Source organism: Budorcas taxicolor, chromosome 22, assembly GCF_023091745.1.
Source record: "Budorcas taxicolor isolate Tak-1 chromosome 22, Takin1.1, whole genome shotgun sequence".
Lineage (NCBI taxonomy): Eukaryota > Metazoa > Chordata > Mammalia > Artiodactyla > Bovidae > Budorcas > Budorcas taxicolor.
The window spans coordinates 49,563,121-49,582,980 of NC_068931.1; the positions used below are offsets into that span (position 1 = coordinate 49,563,121).

Sequence of the window (19,860 nt, forward strand, 5' to 3'; positions counted from 1 at the left end):
TATATATATTGAACTACTCTGTGCCAACAAAACGTACTCAAGCAAGCCTTTTACCTGGACTTGACAAGTCTCTTTTCTAATCTGCACACAGCTGTGTTAACCGGTTCTCAGGCCCCTCAAGCCCACAGCCCCTGCTCTGCCCAGCTCTCTCTGCCAAGGCTGCCTCCTTTTTGCTTCTATCTTCAGTCTCTCAACATCCAAAGGTATCTTCCCTCATTTGAAAAATTTGTTTTAAACTTTGTAAAAAAACGATAATTGCCTTCCACTGGCAGCAGTACTGTGGAGTAGTTACTCCAAAGAGCCCTCCTGTACAAAAATAATGAGTTCTTGGCTAAAATAAACTCTTCAGTGCACTAATGGGCTTCCAGAAAGTACAGGAAATCTCCCAAGGACCCTAGTACCACAACCAAAAAGAATAACCACAAGCAAACACCCTGTGGCTTCAGTATGAAGTAGAACACTGAGCAAGAAGCACACTCTTAAGGACAGGGTGTCCCTGAGGATGAAGCCAGCTACTGGGAGACCTAAGCCTTCAGTCTGGCCACTGGGACACTGAACTTGACAGCCCCATTAAGCCAAGAACTACGAAGGGAGACTGAAGTGGTCGATGCTGCGGTCTCTGGGTCCCTTTAGAAGCAAATGTAAATCCCTCCCTTACTTGGGGCCTTAGATTAAGATCAAACAAATAGAAGTTCACAGTCAGCATTATCAAAGGCTTAAGGAAACATGCTACCCTAAGTGCTTAACGAAACCAGCAACAGATTTAGGTCCCCAAGGACTTAAAATACTGGCTTTATGCATACAAACTGTAAAATATCAGTTATTGTGTCAGCAAGAACAGGACATAATACTAACACTGAGGAAAGAAAAACTTGCACCGAAAGCAAAGGAAGAATGCAGACAATTTTGTAGTACTTCACAGTTTTGCCTAGGGCTGGTTTTGTCCCTTTAACTATTCCTGAAAGCATGGAATCATGGAAAGAGCTATCTTTGCATAATGATACAAATTCCCTCCAGCAAACAATCTACCACCATGTCATAGAGAGCCCACAGGAAAATATTCAAATATGAAATCCTCACATATTTCAATTATAAACTGAAAGCATACTGAGAGTCACTTTACCTTCATAAAGACAGCTTCACTGAATATGGCAGCAATATCCATTTGATCATGGCAATATTACAGTGAGTTGGGATAAACAAAAAAATGCAGTATGCTACAATAACCCAACGATCCTAAAAAGCCTCAGTTGATTTGTTCAGCTGTTTGCAGTCTTCTACTTTTGTCAATTTAACCTTCAAAGAATCCTTACCATTGTATATTTATCTATTCTTGAACAGTCTTTCACACAGCTAAGTCAAATGTTCATACACTGGCTAATCAATGAATGTTTTCAGCTACCGTACTGAGAGGTTCCATTTTTTTTCCATTCAATAGTATCTGTGCAATCATTTAATGGTCTTAATTATAAACAGCAAAAAATTATTCACAAGTGAAAATGATAGAAACTATAGGAGAAAAGTTATCTCATCTCAGAACTCAAAACTGTGAAGAAAAAATGTACATGGGAATAAATACACCATTAGAGTACACCTGTTTAGTGCTCAGTAACTGTCCAATTAGCCCAGGTCTACTCAATATGCCAACAAATTTGGAAAACTCAGCAGTGGCTGAAAATATCAATGTCACTGAGACTTACAGTAGTGATAAGGAGTCTCAAACGAACAACCTAAAGCTAAGATGAAAATAATTTTACATATGCCAAAAACAGAGTCTTTAACCTTAAGAAGATGTCCACTGGACTTAAGCTGGTGGACAAACAGCAGCTCAGCTGCAAGTAAAAAGAACAAAAGAGCATTATAAAATCCTCAACTGCTAACCAAATAAAGGAAGAGGACAGTCTGTCAACACACAGAACCATCAACTAGCCGCCCTCACTGATGGCTCCTTCAGTGAGACATCCATCGTGATAAAGTGGCCATGACTGAGGAGTGTCATCTGCCCTGACTCGACATGAAGCCACCTGGGATGTACAATAAAACCACGGTTCTCAAGCATGGATGCGAGTGGGGAGTACAGGTACAGCAAGGGTGACCAAAAATGTACACTGTATCTCTCAAGCACATCAATCTTCTCAATGGTAAGTCATGAATAAATGCTTTTATATTAAAATAAAAATGATATTATATTAAACAAAGCACAACATTTCCCTAATTCTTCTCACATAACACAAAACAAAGTTTTGGGTTTGCAGGTGATGGCTGGACTATGCTCTCAGGCTCAGTGGGGATAAACATTCACTCCATTATTGTTGACAGAACTTCCTGGAAAGGAATGCAATTCACTAACAGAACTACCTTTGGCACAGTTGGGACCAGAAAGACAAAGCCTAACATTAACAAAACTAACACATGAAAGGCACAATCCCCATTAAAAGCTCTAATCATTTAAACACCAGTATCTATTTAACAAATATAGAAGGCTGATTATCCAAGTAGTAAATTAAACATATTAATATATAAAGCCCTATGTGGGCAAGAAAGCCCAATAAAGGGAGAGGTGTTTTGAAAAAATGAACCCAGGAAACTCAGAAGCAAAAGTGCCTTTGCCTTGAGAAAGACAGAAGAAAACATGAAAGGCAGATGCAAAACTACATTCCTTCTATTTGCAGGGCAGCAAAGGAGACACAGACATAGAGAACAGACTTACACAGGTGTGGGGGAAGCAGAGGGAAGGATACAGAGAACAGACTTACACAGGCGTGGGGAAAGAAGGAGAGTGAAGGATATAGAGAACAGACTTACACAGGTGTGGGGGAAGGAGAGGGAAGGATATAGAGAACAGACTTACACAGGTGTGGGGGAAGGAGAGGGAAGGATACAGAGAACAGACTTACACAGGTGTGGGGGAAGGAGGAGAGGGAAGGATATAGAGAACAGACTTATACAGGTGTGGGGAAAGGAGAGGGAAGGATATAGAGAACAGACTTACACAGGTGAGGGGAAAGGAGAGGGAAAGATATAGAGAACAGACTTACACAGGTGTGGGGGAAGGAGGAGAGGGAAGGATATAGAGAACAGACTTACACAGGTGTGGGGGAAGGAGGAGAGAGAAGGATATAGAGAACAGACTTACACAGGTGTGGGGAAAGGAGAGGGAAGGATATAAGGAGAGAGTTAACAGGGAAACATACACATTACCATATGTAAAACAGGCAGCCAACGGGAATTTGCTGTGTGACTCCGGGAACTCAAACCAGAGCTCTGTAATAACCTAGAAGGGTGGGACAGCGAGGAAAGTGGGAGGCAGGTTCAAGAGGGAGGGGACATAGGTATGCTTATGGCTGATTCATATTGCTGTTTGGTAGAAACCAACACAATACTGTAGAGCTATTATCCTTTAATTAAATATAAATTTTTAAAAACTGCATTCCTTGTATTTCATTTGTTAATAATCTCTTTATTTTCCAGATTGTAAGTTTTAATGCTAAGAAATGAAACACCAGCAGTTGATCCTGAAAATTATAGGCCCTCCTAACTACTGGGGAAAAAAAAATTCTCACCAATATCAGAAGAAAATGATAAACTCTTCCTATAACTTCAGAAAAAGACAATATACTTTGGCATCATAAAATTATCCTTTAAAATGTTATTTCTCAAAGAACAAAAGATTACTGTAGTCAAGAAGAATGAAAAATCCTGTTATTTCCGATCTATTATTTTCTGTCTTCATATCAAATGTGTTTTCTTTGTAACATTTATTATAACTTAGAATTATTTGTTACTTCTTTAAAAAAAAAATAAGGCTTGAGCTTCCATCTTTTTTGTTTATATTTTACTGTGCCCTTAATGAGGTCCTGTCATATTCTTGTCATTGAATATTTGTATATAGGTTGATGTGAAAGAATAAATGATGAATAAGAGCAAAATAAAATAAAATTGTTATTTCTGATCAAGGAGTCCCAAATATACCCAGACTCAGAGACTGTTATGCCCCACGAAAGTAACTTTTAACATTTATAAAATCTGTAATTCTGATTGGTTGTCTCCCTTAATAACATACAAGCCTACTGCACATGCTCAGTCACTCAGTCATGTCTGACTCCTCGCCACCCTCCTCCATGGACTGTAGCCCACTAGGTTCCTCTGTCCATGGGAGTCTCCAGGCAAGAATACTGGAGCGGTTGCCATTTCCTCCTCCTGGGGATCTTCCTGACCCAGGGAACGAAACCTGCGTCTCCTGACTTGGCAAGAGGATTCTTTACCACTATGCCACCTGGGAAGCCTAGTAATGGCATTTAAATTAACATTTGCTTCCTAAAAAAAGAAATATCTGTGATATATGCAGAAGTCAAAATAAATAAAAGTTTCAATCCTACCAGCTCCCTTATTTAAAAAAAAAAAAAGAAAAAATCTATGAGTCTCCGTTAGCTTAAATTAATATAGGCGAAGAAATAGGAATGGTGTCAGTTCATTTAAAAATGAAAATTATGAAGAAAAGTAGAATTTTCAAAATTATACTTTTATTTTTCAAATTCTATCCTTATGTTACACACGCTACCCCAGAACGTCATCTAAGGCAAGACTTACTATAACTGCCAGGAGATTTTTCTTCATAAGTAAAATGAAGTTGTAACTCTTCCTCTGACATCTCACAAATGAACACTTTCAGCAAACAGCAAATAATAAACAAAGCATTGTGTGTCTGCCAGATGAAGATGTGGCTAGAAAGGAAAGAACAAATCACACAAGAATCAGTGTTTAATCACGAGCACAATCCATTTATTTCTAGTCCATAATTTCTCATTTTGCTTGTAATATTAGAGTAACGTCCATATCTTTCTTCATGGCCCATGATTTATGACACTGGACCAATGACATCTACTACAGTTTACCTCATACTTTATTCTGTATTTTACACAGTGAGTCAATTTAGGCATATAAGCAATTCAAACAAAACTAAACTAAAAACAGAGAAAATTAAAAATACAGTAACATAAAGAAAATATATGCAAATACACAACCAAATTTTAAATGGGGCATCACCAGTTGTATAGTTTTTGTATACCTGCTATTTGTATTAATAATTATGGACTCAAAACAATTTTAATTGAATTCAACATAAATTGTTTGGAAACAGGGAAATGAGCAATCTTTTAAGATACTATCATCCAAAAATAGTTTCAAAAAATTCTTGAGTGCATAAAAGGTGAACCTTCCACTATATAAATATAAAACCATAATGTCTAATCTGAACCTTCATTCATCTAATATGCAAGAAATAAAGGACACAAATGTAGAATGGAATAATATTCACACTAAGTCTTTAAACTAGATATATCCAGCAGTCAAAATAGGAAAAAATTAACTTTTTAAATTACACAATTAATCTTCTTAAAGAACATATTTCTAAAGACTGTTTAAAATGCTAACTAAAATCAGATTCCAGAATTTACAATTTCACCCAAATGACTTGGACAGCTAATTAAAACCTCTTTTACTTTTTCCCTGAATAATGAGAATAATTCCTTTATAGCTTTCAAAAGACCATAACCTATTTCTACCAATAAGTGAATAATTGTCATACTGTTAAATATAAATTGAATTTAGAGAGAGCAGCCAGCTTACTTCTGACATTCTGCTGAAAGTTTTAGTTCTTTGGTTCTAGAAAGGAAGACCTTAATCAGTGCACCAAGGTTTCCTGTTCGAGGATTATTTTCAACTGCAAGAGAAGAAAACGTTTTAAAAAGTTAAAGTTAAGAATTGAAATCAAAGTGGGCATATCATAACATTTCTAAAACCAAATGTCAAATTGAAGTTGCTCAGGGACCAAGCTTATTGTCAATTTCAAATCTAATTTGGGGAATTAGCAATGAGAGAAATTGCTGCTTGGTCTTAATTATAAACAGTAAAAAATTATTCACAAGTGAAAACGATAGAAACTATAGGAGAAAAGTTGTCTCATCTCAGAACTCAAAACTGTAAAGAAAAAATGTACATGGGAATAAGTACACCATTAGAGTACACCTGTTTAGTGCTCAATAACTGTCCAATTAGCCCAGGTCTACTCAATATGCCAGCAATTTTGGAAAACTCAGCAGTGGCCACAGGACTGGAAAAGGTCAGTTTTCATTCCAATCCCAAAGAAAGGCAATGCCAAAGAATGCTCAAACTACCGCACAATTGCACTCATCTCACATGCTAGTAAAGTCATGCTCAAAATTCTCCAAGCCAGGCTTCAGCAAAACGTCAACCGTGAACTTCCAGATGTTCCAGCTGGTTTTAGAAAAGGCAGAGGAACCAGAGATCAAATTGCCAACATCCTCTGGATCATGGAAAAAGCAAGAGAGTTCCAGAAAAACATCTATTTCTGCTTTCTTGACTATGCCAAAGCCTTTGACTGTGTGGATCACAATAAACTGTGGAAAATTCTGAGAGAGATGGGAATACCAGACCACCTGACCTGCCTCTTGAGAAACCTATATGCAGCTCAGGAAGCAACAGTTAGAACTGGACATGGAACAACAGACTGTTTCCAAATAGGAAAAGGAGTACGTCAAGGCTGTATATTGTCACCTGCTTATTCAACTTATATGCAGAGCACATCATGAGAAATGCTGGGCTGGTAGAAGCACAAGTTGGAATCAAGATTTCCAGGAGAAATATCAATAATCTCAGATATGCAGATGATACCACCCTTATGGCAGAAAGTGAAGAGCTAAAAAGCCTCTTGATGAAAGTGAAAGAGGAGAGTGAAAAAGTTGGCTTAAAGCTCAACATTCAGAAAACGAAGATCGTGGCATCCGGTCCCATCTCTTCATGGGAAATAGATGGGCAAACAGTGGAAACAGTGTCAGACTTTATTTTTTTGGACTCCAAAATCACCTCAGATGGTGACTGCAGCCATGAAATTAAAAGACGCTTACTTCTTGGAAGAAAAGTTATGACCAACCTAGACAGCATATTCAAAAGCAGAGACATTACTTTGCCGACTAAGGTCCGTCTAGTCAAGATTATGGTTTTTCCAGTGGTCATGTATGGATGTGAAAGTTGGACTGTGAAGAAGGCTGAGCACCGAAGAATTGATGCTTTTGAACTGTGGTGTTGGAGAAGACTCTTCAGAGTCCCTTGGACTGCGAGGAGATCCAACCAGTCCATTCTGAAGGAGATCAGCCCTGGGATTTCTTTGGAAGGAATGATGCTAAAGCTGAAACTCCAGTACTTTGGCCACATCATGCGAAGAGTTGACTCATTGGAAAAGACTCTGATGCTGGGAGGGATTGGGGGCAGGAGGAGAAGGGGACGACTGAGGATGAGATTGCTGGATAGTATCACTGACTCGATGGACATGAGTCTGAGTGAACTCCGGGATTTGGTGATGGACAGGGAGGTCTGGCGTGCTGCAATTCATGGGATCGCAAAGAGTCGGACATGACTGAACTGAACTGAACTGATCTACTGGGTATGTGTTCTTGTCACAGCTTGAGAGCAGACCCAAGTAACTGCATAATCTTCTCATTATGATAAAATGTGTAGCACCTTGCTAATCCAAGTGTGGTTCATGGACTAGCTGCAACAGCATTTACCTGGGAGCTTGTTGGAAGTGCAGAATCCCATGGCCACCCTACACTACTGAAGTTGACAGTGCTTCTCAAAGTTCAACACGCATTTAAATCACACAGCATTCTCATTAAAGCTTACATTCTGATTCCACATGTGTGGAGTGATTCTGCATCTGTGACAGTCTCCCAGGTGATACCCACTGCTGCTGCGTGGAGAACTCCACTAATGAGTACCAAGGGGCAACTAAGTTAGGGCAGGTTTTGTCCAGCTTTCATAATCTAGAATAGGCATGGGATTAGATATCGTTAGAGTTTCACTCTGAATCAAAAATTTCCTACTTTTAAGCTTTGGGTTTAGCTTAAAAGTCCCAGAAGATTCCACATGCCTCAGAGCAATTCAGCCTGCACACTGCAGCTCCTGACGCAGTGCGCTGCAACTACTGAAGCCCACGCCCCTAAAGCCTGTGCTCTGGAGCTTCAGGAGCCAGAGTAAGAACAGGGGATATCTGACAGGAAGGCAGAAAGGCATATGGAACTAGATTATAAAAAGTGACTAGGTTCAAAGCTCAACTCCACCACTTGACTAGCTGTGTGACACCTGTCAACTTCTTTAACCTCTCTGTACCTCAGTTTCTTCACCTGTAAAATTCAGATAATGATAATACTTTGTAGAAAACTAATTTGACTCTAGAGCTTGACTCTGTTAACTAAAATGACTGCGTGAAAAAGGAATTCTCTGTGTCCACAGGAGTTCAAGCAAAGTCTAGGTAATACTCAGATAATGATAATAATCTCACTAAAATGCCTATTCCCATTGGGAATACCCAATGGATGCTCAAGGTCCAATAACCAATGTACTGAAAACACAGAGGACAGACATGTTAACATCTATGAAGATGCAATCAACAAAATCTCACTGTGGAAAACTCTACTATTCACTTTCTTCAATAAGAAAAAATTGGGGGGGTGGGGGAGGGAAAGAAATTCAGGAGGAATTAGCTATGAAAAAGAATTGTAAAGACACATTAATAATAACATGTGTACTTTATTTGGCTCCTGATTCAAACAAACTGAGACAAATAGAAATCTGAAGAGTCACTGGATGTTTTATGATACTAAAAATTTGTTTTTAGTAGATAATGGTATTTTTTCCTTTAAAAAATCATTACTATGAGATACATACCACAATATCTATGGATGAAAAATATAATGCTTAAGGTTTGTGCCAAATTAATTATGTGAGGATATGTTTTTGGATTCATATATACTTTTTTTATTTGTGCACTTTTCTACACATGTTTATATGCCAATAAATAAGTGAGAGACACAGATGATGCTTTCAAAGTGTGGTGCTGGAGAAGACTCATGAAAGTCCTCTGGACAGCAAGATCAAACCAGTCAATCTTAAGGGAGATCAACCCTGAATATTCACTGGAAGGACTGATGCTGAAGCTCCAGTATTTCAGTTATCTGATATGAATAGATGACTCACTGGAAAAGTCCCTGATGCTGGGAAAGATCAAGGGCAGAAGGGGAAGAGGGCATCAGCAGATGGGATGGTTGGATGGCATCACTGATGCAATGAACACAAACTTGGGCAAACTCCAGGAGATGGTGAGGGACAGGGAGGCCTGGCATGCTGCAGTCCACATGTTGCAAAGAGTCGGACAAGACTAGGCAACTGAACAACAGATGAAACAAGACTGGCCACGAGTTGAACATGACTGGAACTGGGAGATGAACATATGGGAGGTCATTATATTATTCTGTCTGCTTTTGTATGGGTGTGAAATTTTATTAATAAGGAATTAAAAGTAAAACACCCATGAAGAAATACACAAAAATCAATGCTCATGAAAAATGCTGAATGAGGACAATCCTTTTCCACCCCAAAACACAGAAAACCCTTTAACAAAACACAAATCCTATAGAACTGAACAAAAGTTTTATTTGTTGGATCATTAGCAGGCCTAACTGCTAAAAGTACTTTTGTCTACTCCAACCAGAACACTCAATGCCAATCATCTCACCTAATACTTTGCTAAACAGATTCAAAGGTAACAAGTCCCAAAAAACAACAGGTAAGAAGCAAACAAGGTGAACACAGAGCAATCTTCACCTCCTTACATAAAACAACTGACTTGGCTCTCACAGCACTATCCTAACAGGTAAGAACTAGGGGGAAACAGACAGGAATGCACTTAAAATTCACTATGAGGTAAAGAAATTTGTCTTGGACCCAGAGTGCCTCATGTGTAGATTCAGGGGATAAATAATAAAGATGAATACAAAAAGCCCAACAAAAATAATGGCCACAAACATCCCCAAATTGATAAAAACATTAATCTATGTATCTAAGTAAAACCCCAAATAGAATAAAGAATAAATTTCAAAATTTTGTAAAAGTTAAGGCAAAATCTGGACAGCAATTAGCAACAAAAAAAATGACTTATTTACAAGAGAACAACAATACGATTAAACAGCAGACTTTCCATCTGAAAAGAGGCCAAAAGGCAATGGAATAACCTAGTCATAGGGACGAGAGAAAATAAATGCCAACCAAGAACTCTGTATCTAGAAAAACTGTCCTTCAAAATGAAAGCAACAGAGAACAGGGGACACAACTTTACAGTGGAGAAAATGGACAAACACAACACTGGCCACATAATGAAGGTCAACATCATCAGTGAAACTCATGCATGTACCCCTGATATGATGTGTTGAGATCAGCACATCACCTCTGTGATGCCTACAAACCCGTAACTCCCATCTAGCCATGAGAATAACATCAAACAAATAGAGGGACATTCTGGAAATACTCTACCAGCATTTCTCAAAACTCTTAAAAGTCATTAAAAATGAGGAAAGTCTGAGACCAGAGGAGGTTACAGAGACTTGATGACTAAATGCAATGTAGCATCTTGAAAAAGAAAAAGGGCATGTGGGAAAACTAGTAAAATCTGAATAAAGGGTCAAGATTAGATAACAGTAATGTACCAACGTTAACTCTTTAGTTGGGACAAATATGCCGTATAAATGTAAGTTGTTGACAACAGAGGAAACTGATGAGGGTTATATGGGAACTCTCTACATGGTTTTGCAACTTTTCTATAAATCTAAAGCCATTCTAAAATTTAACTTTCATTTTGGAAATCTCAATAGATGGTTTAACAGAAAAAAAGATTAGTAAACCAAGGACAGATTAAGAGAAAATATCCTATGGAAGGTCAGAGAGGAAAAAAAAAGTAAAATACAAAAAAAAAAAAAAAAAAAAGAGCCTAACAAATATATGGGACATAGTGAAAATGTTAACAGAAGTATAACAGAGACCCTTGAAGGAGAGAAAAGACAGAACAGGACAGAAATAATGTATTAATATAAACCAACCAAAATTGATGGAAGACATCAAACCACAGATCTAACAAGCAGGGAGGGAGGGAGGGAAGAGGAGGAAGGAAAAAGGTATGAAGGAAAGAAAAAAGGAAGGAAAAATACTCCTGAGCATATTCTAAGATGCTGAAAACCAAAGGATTAAAAAAAAAAACACAAAAGTATCCAGAAGGGAAAAACCTCCATTTTTTTTTTTTTTTTTCAAAAGAACAACACTAACACTGACAGCTTTAATCTCAACAAAATGAGAACAACCAGAAAAATAACAGAATGGTGTCCTTAGAGTATGGAAAGAATTACCGCCAAACTAGAATTCTACACCCAGCACACCTATCTTCCAAAAGTAAAGGAAAAATGAAAACATTTTCAGACCAAAAACTAAAAGAGAATTGTCATATACCCACAAAACCCTTAAATAAATCTATATGCATTTATATCTATTGACATGAAAAGAAGCTCCTGAGTACTGCTAAGTGAAAATAACATATAAATAATATCACTTACATAAAACTGTGCATATAAATCAAAACACACAGAATACTCTGCTAAGATTTTGATCTTATCACAAAAGATTAGCAGTGATTTTTCTTTTTGCTATTCTCCAAAGTGGTTTTAAATACAGAATGACATACTTAAATATATAACACCAAGTGAAAAACACAGATTGAAATAATTATATGTGTGTATTTAATACGTATGTAAACGTATATCCAAAGAAGAAATAACAGAAGGCAAAATATTAACAACAGCTTTGTGAACGTTGTGGAATATAAGCAAATACTACCTTTTTTACATTTTAGTATGCTCTCCACATTGTATTAATAAGTATTATTCCCAATTTTAAAATGCTATTTTTGTAAAAACCCCAAGGTCACTTAAAAACTATATCATAATAACTTCACTGATATCACTGTTATACAAAATTAATTTTCAGCAAACTGTCACACAGGTTGTTGAAAGTCAGCTCTATTTAGTACAAAATTCTCAAAATCTATGGTTATAACTAAAGAAAAAATTCAAGGCAACTATTATAATAACACCTCTATCATTACCAACATAATTTGTTTTTAAAAGCAAAAATATTTCATCAAAGACTGTTTTTGGCAGAGTAAGTTAAATGGGAGTTAGCTTACATGGAGCATATCCATAAGCTTGATTTAAAAACAAGCTTGTCATCACTCATTAAGCTCTTGTACACCACTTGTTTCACAGATATACTATCTCTAATTTTCAAAGCAACAGTGAAATGTAAGTATAATTATCCACATTTTTTAAGGCATACATTTCTTTCCAATTGTTACCAATTGGACAGTAAAGTATTTGAGAAGTGAGGTCCAAAAAAGGTAACGTTTATTGACAGAAATAATGAATAATGACAAATGTTAGGCACTGTACTGGATATTTCATGTTATCTGACTTTTCCTTGCAAAAATTCTGCAATTTAGATTAAGAAATTAAAGCTCAGCTAATAATTAAGTAGCAGAGCTATAATTAAGACCATAAAATAACTCCAGAGCTCAGGCACTTTACCATTAACACAAGGTTGTTATTACTAATTTGAAGAGCTTCCGAATATATTTTCCTATTAATGAGTAATAATTATTCTAGTTAACATAACCAACAACAGCATCTTTTGCAACTGGCAAAGGATGAATGATCCTATATTCTCTAGGAACTATACGTGCAACTACAAAACAAACAATATTGGGGGCTTTTCTCAGTATTTCAAAATTTGCAAAAAGAACAAGCTCTATGTCTTAGCAGAGTCCATTACCATGACTGCAAATTATGCAACCATGCATCTCACTGCTGTTAACTGAATGGTACCCTCTAGTGGCATCAATGAGCACCAAGAATAATTAGTATGATTATAATTATCATCATCAAAAATATATCACTTCATCAATTCAATTCATATTGCAGTAATAAAATTTGTTAACAGAAATTTTAAAATAACTGCCTCACATTACACACACACACACTCATTTTTCCTCCTTACCTAAAGACCTGCAGACTGAAATGGTTGCCTCCTCTAGGAGCTTCAACTCAGTACTGGAGAAAGAGAAGAAAGGTAATTAGTAACTATAACACTAATCATGTTCCTAACTATAACACTAATCATAATCCGGCTGCAGTGCAGGAGACTCCAGTTCAATTCCTGGATCAGGAAGATCCCCTGGAGAAGGGAAAGGCTACCCACTCCAGTACTCTGGCCTGGAGAATTTCATGGATTGTATAGTCCATGGGGTCGCAAAGAGTTGGATATGACTGAGTAACTTTCACTTTCAATCATGTTCATACTAACCAGTTAAAGGAATATATAAAAATAAAAATAAAAACTCAGAAGGAAAATACGGTGTACATTGGTAAACAGTAAATCAGCAAAATAAAACTTCTATTCTCAATGTAATTAGAAAATTTACTATAATTCTCAACATGAAACGCCTAAAAAAAAAGCAACTGGGGCGCGTTGCCTTTTAGGTATGTAAGCAGAGAGGAGAGGCGGGACTGGAGGGACTTATAGACAAATTCAAGAAAGGTATTTCCAAACGCAGAGCACAAGGCGGGAGACTCATGTGCCCAGCTTCAAGGTGAGTACTTATCATAAGATTAAACTTCTTTAGATAAATGCCATTATTTTTTATAATACTTTCAAACAGTTCAACAACACTGAAAAAGAAACAAGAGACAAAACACATGTATAAACTCCAATAATTTATAAATATACAGAAAAACTGAGGCAGACGCAAACTGACAAAGACAGGAGGCATAGACAGAGACAGACATAAACCTCTTAGATTTAAAAAGTAGGGAAGCTTCATGACAGTGGATTCAGCAGTGGTTTCTTACATATGACACCAAAAACACACGCATCAAAAGAAAACAAATGGGCTACATCAAAATTAAGAACTTTTGCATATCAAGGAATACTATCAACAGAGTGAAAAGTCAACCCAACCAAATGAGAGAAAGTATTTGCAAATCATATAGCTGATAAGGCATTAATACCCAAAATACATTTCTAAAAAACTCTGACTCTACAAAAACAAAAAAAGCAATTTAAATATCTGCAAAGGATTCAGATTTTGCAGACTTTACGTTTCCAAAGACATAAAAATAGCCAACAGGTGTAAGAAAACAGAAGTTCACTATCACTAGTCATTTAGAGAAATGAGAATCAAAACCACAATGAATACTACTTCACATCCATTAAGGCTGAGTTATTTTTTTAAAAGAGAAGGAAAAGAAAAGGAAATGAAAGAAGTGTTGGAGGGTATGTAGAGAAGCTGGGACCTTTGTGTACTGCTGATGGTTATGCCAAATGGAGCAAGTACTGTGAAAAACAGTATGCCAATTTTTCAAAAAATCAAAAACAGAACTACCATATGATCCAGCAGTTCCACTTCTGGGTATACATACATCCAAAAGGATTAAAGGCATGGAGTCGGAGAGACACTTGTACACTAATACACAGCAGCACTATTCACGACAGCCAAAAGGTAGAAGCAACAAAATGTCCACCAAAGGATGAATGATGGCACAAAATATGGTACAGGTATATAATGGAATATTATTTGGCCTTAAAAAGGAAAATCCTGACACACGCTACAACACGGATGTACACTGAAGACATTACAGTAAGTGAAATAAGCCAGTCACAAAAAGACAAATATTGTATGACTCCACATATATAAAGTTCCTAGAGTAGGCAGCCCATAGAGACGAAGCAGAAAGGTGGTTGCTGCTGGTGTGTTTGGCAACAGTGAGGTGGGGAGCAGGGAGATGGCAAGCTAGTATGTGGAGAGTATGGAGTTTCAGCTGGGGAATACGAAAAAGTTCCCAAGATGGATAGTGGAGATAATTGAACAACAATATGTACTTGTATCACAGAAGTGAACACTTAGAAATGGTTAAGATGATACATTTTATGTTGTATGTATTCTGCCACAATTAAAACAAAGTGCATTCCAATTCAACTACTTACTAGCCGTGTAAACATAGGATTATTTAACTTTTAGCTTTCTCATACATAAAACAAATTATTTTTTAAAAAAGTACCTGCTTCAAAAGGTGTTATTATTAAATTATGTAATATAGCACTTAGAACAGTGCCTGGCATAAAGTAAAACCTCAATGATAGCTACTACTGTTGCCAAAATGCAGTACTTTTTTCCCCGATAATAAATAAAAATAATGCTTTCAGTTTGTGTAATGTAAAAACTTTGAAGTTTTTCAAAGCCCTTTCAAATTTATTAGCATATGAAAACCTCTTCTAATGAGGACAGTTAAAAACCCTATTTTAATAGATAAGCAAACAGAGGCTTCCAAGGAGTTTAAGTAACATTCCAGGAATCAGTAGTCTAGGAAGAACAAGAACCAGCCCTTAACAGCCTGGTGACTGGTTTGAAAATGTTCTTTTCTGCCCATACACATGGCACACCGCGAATGCTCCACACGGGCAACTCTTTCAGGGCAAGCTGAAAAATCCCTACCTCCTAGGGTGCTCTGCTGTTGCCGCTGAAGCATATTTTGAAAAGAACAATCCATAAGTACTGACGCCTTTGACAAGAAAATTTTAGAGAAACTATGAAAGAAAATGGATTACTTTAACTGTTTTAGAACTATGCTGTCCAATATGGTAACCACTAGTTACACGTAGTGACTGACCGCTTGAAATGTGACCAGTCCAAACCAAGATGCACTGGTATACAAAATACATACCAGATTTCAAAAATTGTTAAAAAAAAAAACAGAAAATACTTCATTATTAGTCCTTATGTTCATGAAATTGTAACTTTGGGGATATGTTGAGCCAAATAAAATATACTTTCAAAATGAATTTCACCTGTTTCATTTTACATTTTTAATGTGGCCACTAGAAAACTTCACATACATGCCAGTCTAACCTTTTATATCTATTAAAGCTACTCCAGAACTTGTCTCCCAGCAACTGAAGTCAGTATTATGCATAAGAAGTGTCGTACATACACACAAAGCTACTAACTACTAGTAGTAGAACTAACTACTTCAATGAATATGCTATTACCTTAAGAATCTCAAGAAAAGAAAGTGAAGTCGCTCAGTCATGTCTGACTCTTTGCGACCCCGTGGACTGCAGCCCACCAGGCTTCTCCGTCCGTGGGGTTCTCCAGGCAATAATGTTGGAGTGGGTTGCCATTTCCTTCTCCAAGGGATCTTCCCAACCCAGGGATTGAACCCGGGTCTCCTGCATTGCAGGCAGATGCTTTACCCTCTGAACCACCAGGGAAGCCCCACATTATATTCATATTCAAAGATAAATATTTTTTCAAAATAAATCTTTAAAGTTTCTTCTAAGATTGAAAAACTTTTAGCCAAAATTACCTAGAAATGATTGTACAGTCAACTGTTCATACGTCCCTGGTCTTTATCCCCGCATTAGGTATTTCTGGAGTGTCTGCCCACCACACATTATCTGTCTGCTGTCCTCCCTTCCCTTTCTTCTACAGTCCCACCAACTTACTCCTCAGGGGTGAGCAGAGGCAGACAGGCTTGTTCAGCCTGACCCCACTCCCTGGCCATAGCTGACTGGATCAGAGTCTAAGCTATGCCAGAGTCTTAGGGAATTTGGAATTGAGATGGAAAGACAGGTTATCCACATGGCTGGAAATGGGCTGCCAAGCTGAGGGTTACAGGGAGCCATCCTCTATCCACGGAGTGGCAGAGATAAACAAAAAAGACACTCAGGATTCCCACTGGCCTTCTAATTCTTGAGACCAGTTCTTCCTGAAGCCTAGCTGTGTTTCTGGGGTTCTACGAGACAGCCCTGTCTCTTCATCACATAAGCCCCTTCCTTTTACTGACATACGCTAAATCAATTGATTTTTGCTAAAAAGCGAAAGACTTCTAATTAATAAATCACTGCGGTCAGATTTAATAATACACATTAGTAGTTGGCAAGAAGTAGGAACTATGAATTACTCAGTTTATGGGTTACTTCGGCAAAAAATAAAAATAAAGAGGTATAAAATGCAAAAGATTGTAAAGAGTTTTACGAGGTTAATAACTAGACCACATGTATAAAATCTGTTTCACTGGTACGTCTACTTTCTTCAGTCAATAACACTCTCTTAAAACCAGCTGGAACCAAGAGCTTCAATTATACACATGTAGCTATAACCTTCAAAAGCTTCAGAATTTACTTGTTCAACAAACACTGCCTGGGTGCCCAGGACATGCCGGGCTCTGTGAAATATGCTGTCTCTGCCTCCAGGCTACACACTGGAGTGAAGAAACAGACTCTCTGGTGCAGGGGAAGTACAGAGATCAAACCCAGCCCTATGCATGAGCTTCCGGGAGGTGCACCCAACCCACCTATGAGCAGTCAAGAAAGGCATCCCTGAAGAGGTAACCATCCCGAAGGAGGAAGAGAAGGCAGCTGGGCAGACAAAAAGGGAAGGCTTTCAAGACACAAGGAATGTGTATGCAAAGGCATGGCAGCCACAGAAGCCTGGCAGATTTGGGGAAGCAGAGGTTAGTCAACACTGGAGAACAGTAAACTAACTACAAGTCTGGAGAAAAATACCAGATGGCTGGAGCACAGAGTTCAGTTTCTCAACTTACACTCAACAGAAAGGTATTGAGTGTTCCCAAAACAAAAACCAAAACAAGGTTCTGGTTTCTTTTGAATACAGTATAAGCCTGAAAAAAGAATTAATTCCAACATGTATCAGTGAGGATGGTTTGGACACCATTTCCTCCAGGGAACCACCTCTGATTACCTAAGCCCTGGTAAGAAGCCTGGTTTCTATCCCAAAAGTACTCAATCATGAAACTGAGCACCCTGTAGCAAGACAAACCATTTATCTATTTATGTCCCCCACTAGACAGGGGGCTCCTGGCTCATCAACACATTCCCAGCCTAGTACAAATCAGGCACTTAATAAAAATGCACCGAATCAATGAAGGCCTTTTGTCAGACACTTAAGAGGACAAAATTGATTTCTTCCCCTCCCTCAGGAAACACTTCACATTCTCTAGATTTCAAGGCAATGTCCATCCCCAAGTTTAATTTTTTATTAAAATATTTTTAAAGACACCTTTGTTGTTGTTGTTCAGACACTAATTCAGGTCCAATCTTTGCAACTCCACGGACTGCAGCATGCCAGGCTTCCTTGTCCTTCACTATCTCCCAGATTTGCTCAAACTCATGTCCACTGAGTTGGTGATACCATTCTATCATCTCATCCTGTTGTCTTTTCTCCTCCTGCCTTCAGTCTTTCCCACCATCATGGTCTTTTCTGATGAGCTGACTGTTCCCACCAGGTGGCCAAAGTATTGGAGCTTCAGCTTCAACATCAGTCCTTCCAATGACTATTCAGGGTTGATTTCCTTTAGGACTGACTGGTTTGGTCTCCTTGCAGTGGTAGAGACCCTCAAGAGTCTTCTCCAGCACAATTCAAAACCAGATTTGTTTCTAAATGTAAAATAATATATCTTTTTGAAGCAGGCTGATTTCTTGGTCACTCAAGGAATTATCCTACCTTTGTTGGATAGCTCTGTCTGGTGGTGAGCCAGCCAGCACTGCCATTCTGCGATTAGGCCCCTAGGGCCTGGGTCCCCTACTGATGGCCACAATCCAACACAGCTCATACCCAGCCACCATACCTCCTCAAAAATCACCGCCACAGGTCATAGCGTCTTGAATGTCCAGACTATAAGCTCTGTGAGAAGAGGGAAGTGTCTCAATCACCCATGCCTCCCCCCACCACACCTGATGCAGTGGCTCAGCCAGAAGAAAAACACATGACAGTTACCTATGAAATTAAGGATTTACAGAGCTCTGTTTGTTGCATTTTTTGCACTCTGAACTGTTATTTCTACAAAAGAAACCAGCCAGGGACACTCTTGCCAAAAGCAACACACTGTTATAATAGAATTCCTTTCCTCCCATCCTCCAAAATTTTAAACTTCTTGGAACATTTTAAGAATAATCTTCTTTCCCATTTGCTTGATTTAGAGCTAAAAAGGGGTGGTAAGCAACTGGGGTGGCTGGTAACTGCTGCCGCGTGTTACAGGCATCTATGCACAGTACCGTTGAGTTAAACAAATGAGCTCAGATGTTCTGGCAGCAGGCAACTAACAAATCATCATTTGCAGTAAATAAAAGTAAAACTCAACTGCAAAATATGCCTGTTTCCAAGACAATTACAATTAGAAACTGAATACTGTTTCTGAAAGCAACAAAGCTTCTGGGGCACCAGAAGCATACAATAGAGGGGCAAAGAAGGAGCAGTCAAATATTCACACCAATACAGATTAAATAAATTAACACCACAGAGGTCTTCAAACTTCCTGTATACATTAACTCCACAACAAGGTCCATCTGAAACGTCATTAATGGGAGATTAGGAATAAATACTGAAAACTAGTCACCTCAAGCAAACATTTGCTAAGGGAACTAAACTCTAATAGATAAACAATCCTACTGATCCAAGGATCAGGTGTGGCTCTGTCCGAAGCAATCCCTGTATGTGAGAGCAGACCAGGCTCCTCCTCCTCAGAGCACTATCACTCCTGCAGCAACCAAACCAGATGGATTCACAGAACAGGAATCTCAGTTTTACAGGTGACATCCCAGTGGACAACAGGACCGATGGAGCCGAACAGCCATGCTCGAGAATCTGTCATGCACATGGGAGTATCTGAAACTGGTCTAGGGCTTTGTCCCATTTTAAGAGCCTCCACTGGCTTTCCTGAAGATAATTCAGCAAGGGAATGATTATCAAGATTTTCACAACTTCAGGGAAGTTCTTTAAACATTACCACAGCCATTTCTGGGCTATATAGTAAGTCTATCCCCTTCTCTGCTCTGATTTCATGAAGAGACTATCCCTCGGGAGAGAACTGTCATCAACACCAACCTCTC

The 19,860-nt window shown here is 38.2% G+C and overlaps 1 protein-coding gene across 1 annotated transcript in view; it reads right to left on the reverse strand.

The window, feature by feature from the left end:
- Positions 1-19,860, reverse strand: part of DYM (dymeclin) — a 390,393-nt gene that overhangs the window by 322,526 nt on the left and 48,007 nt on the right. Inside the window, exons 3-5 of the mRNA XM_052660241.1 lie at positions 12,952-13,004; positions 5,629-5,722; positions 4,591-4,724 (exon numbers count right to left, since the gene is read on the reverse strand). Of these exons, the coding sequence (XP_052516201.1) occupies positions 4,591-4,724; positions 5,629-5,722; positions 12,952-13,004 (281 nt within the window). The remainder of the gene's footprint in view (positions 1-4,590; positions 4,725-5,628; positions 5,723-12,951; positions 13,005-19,860) is intronic.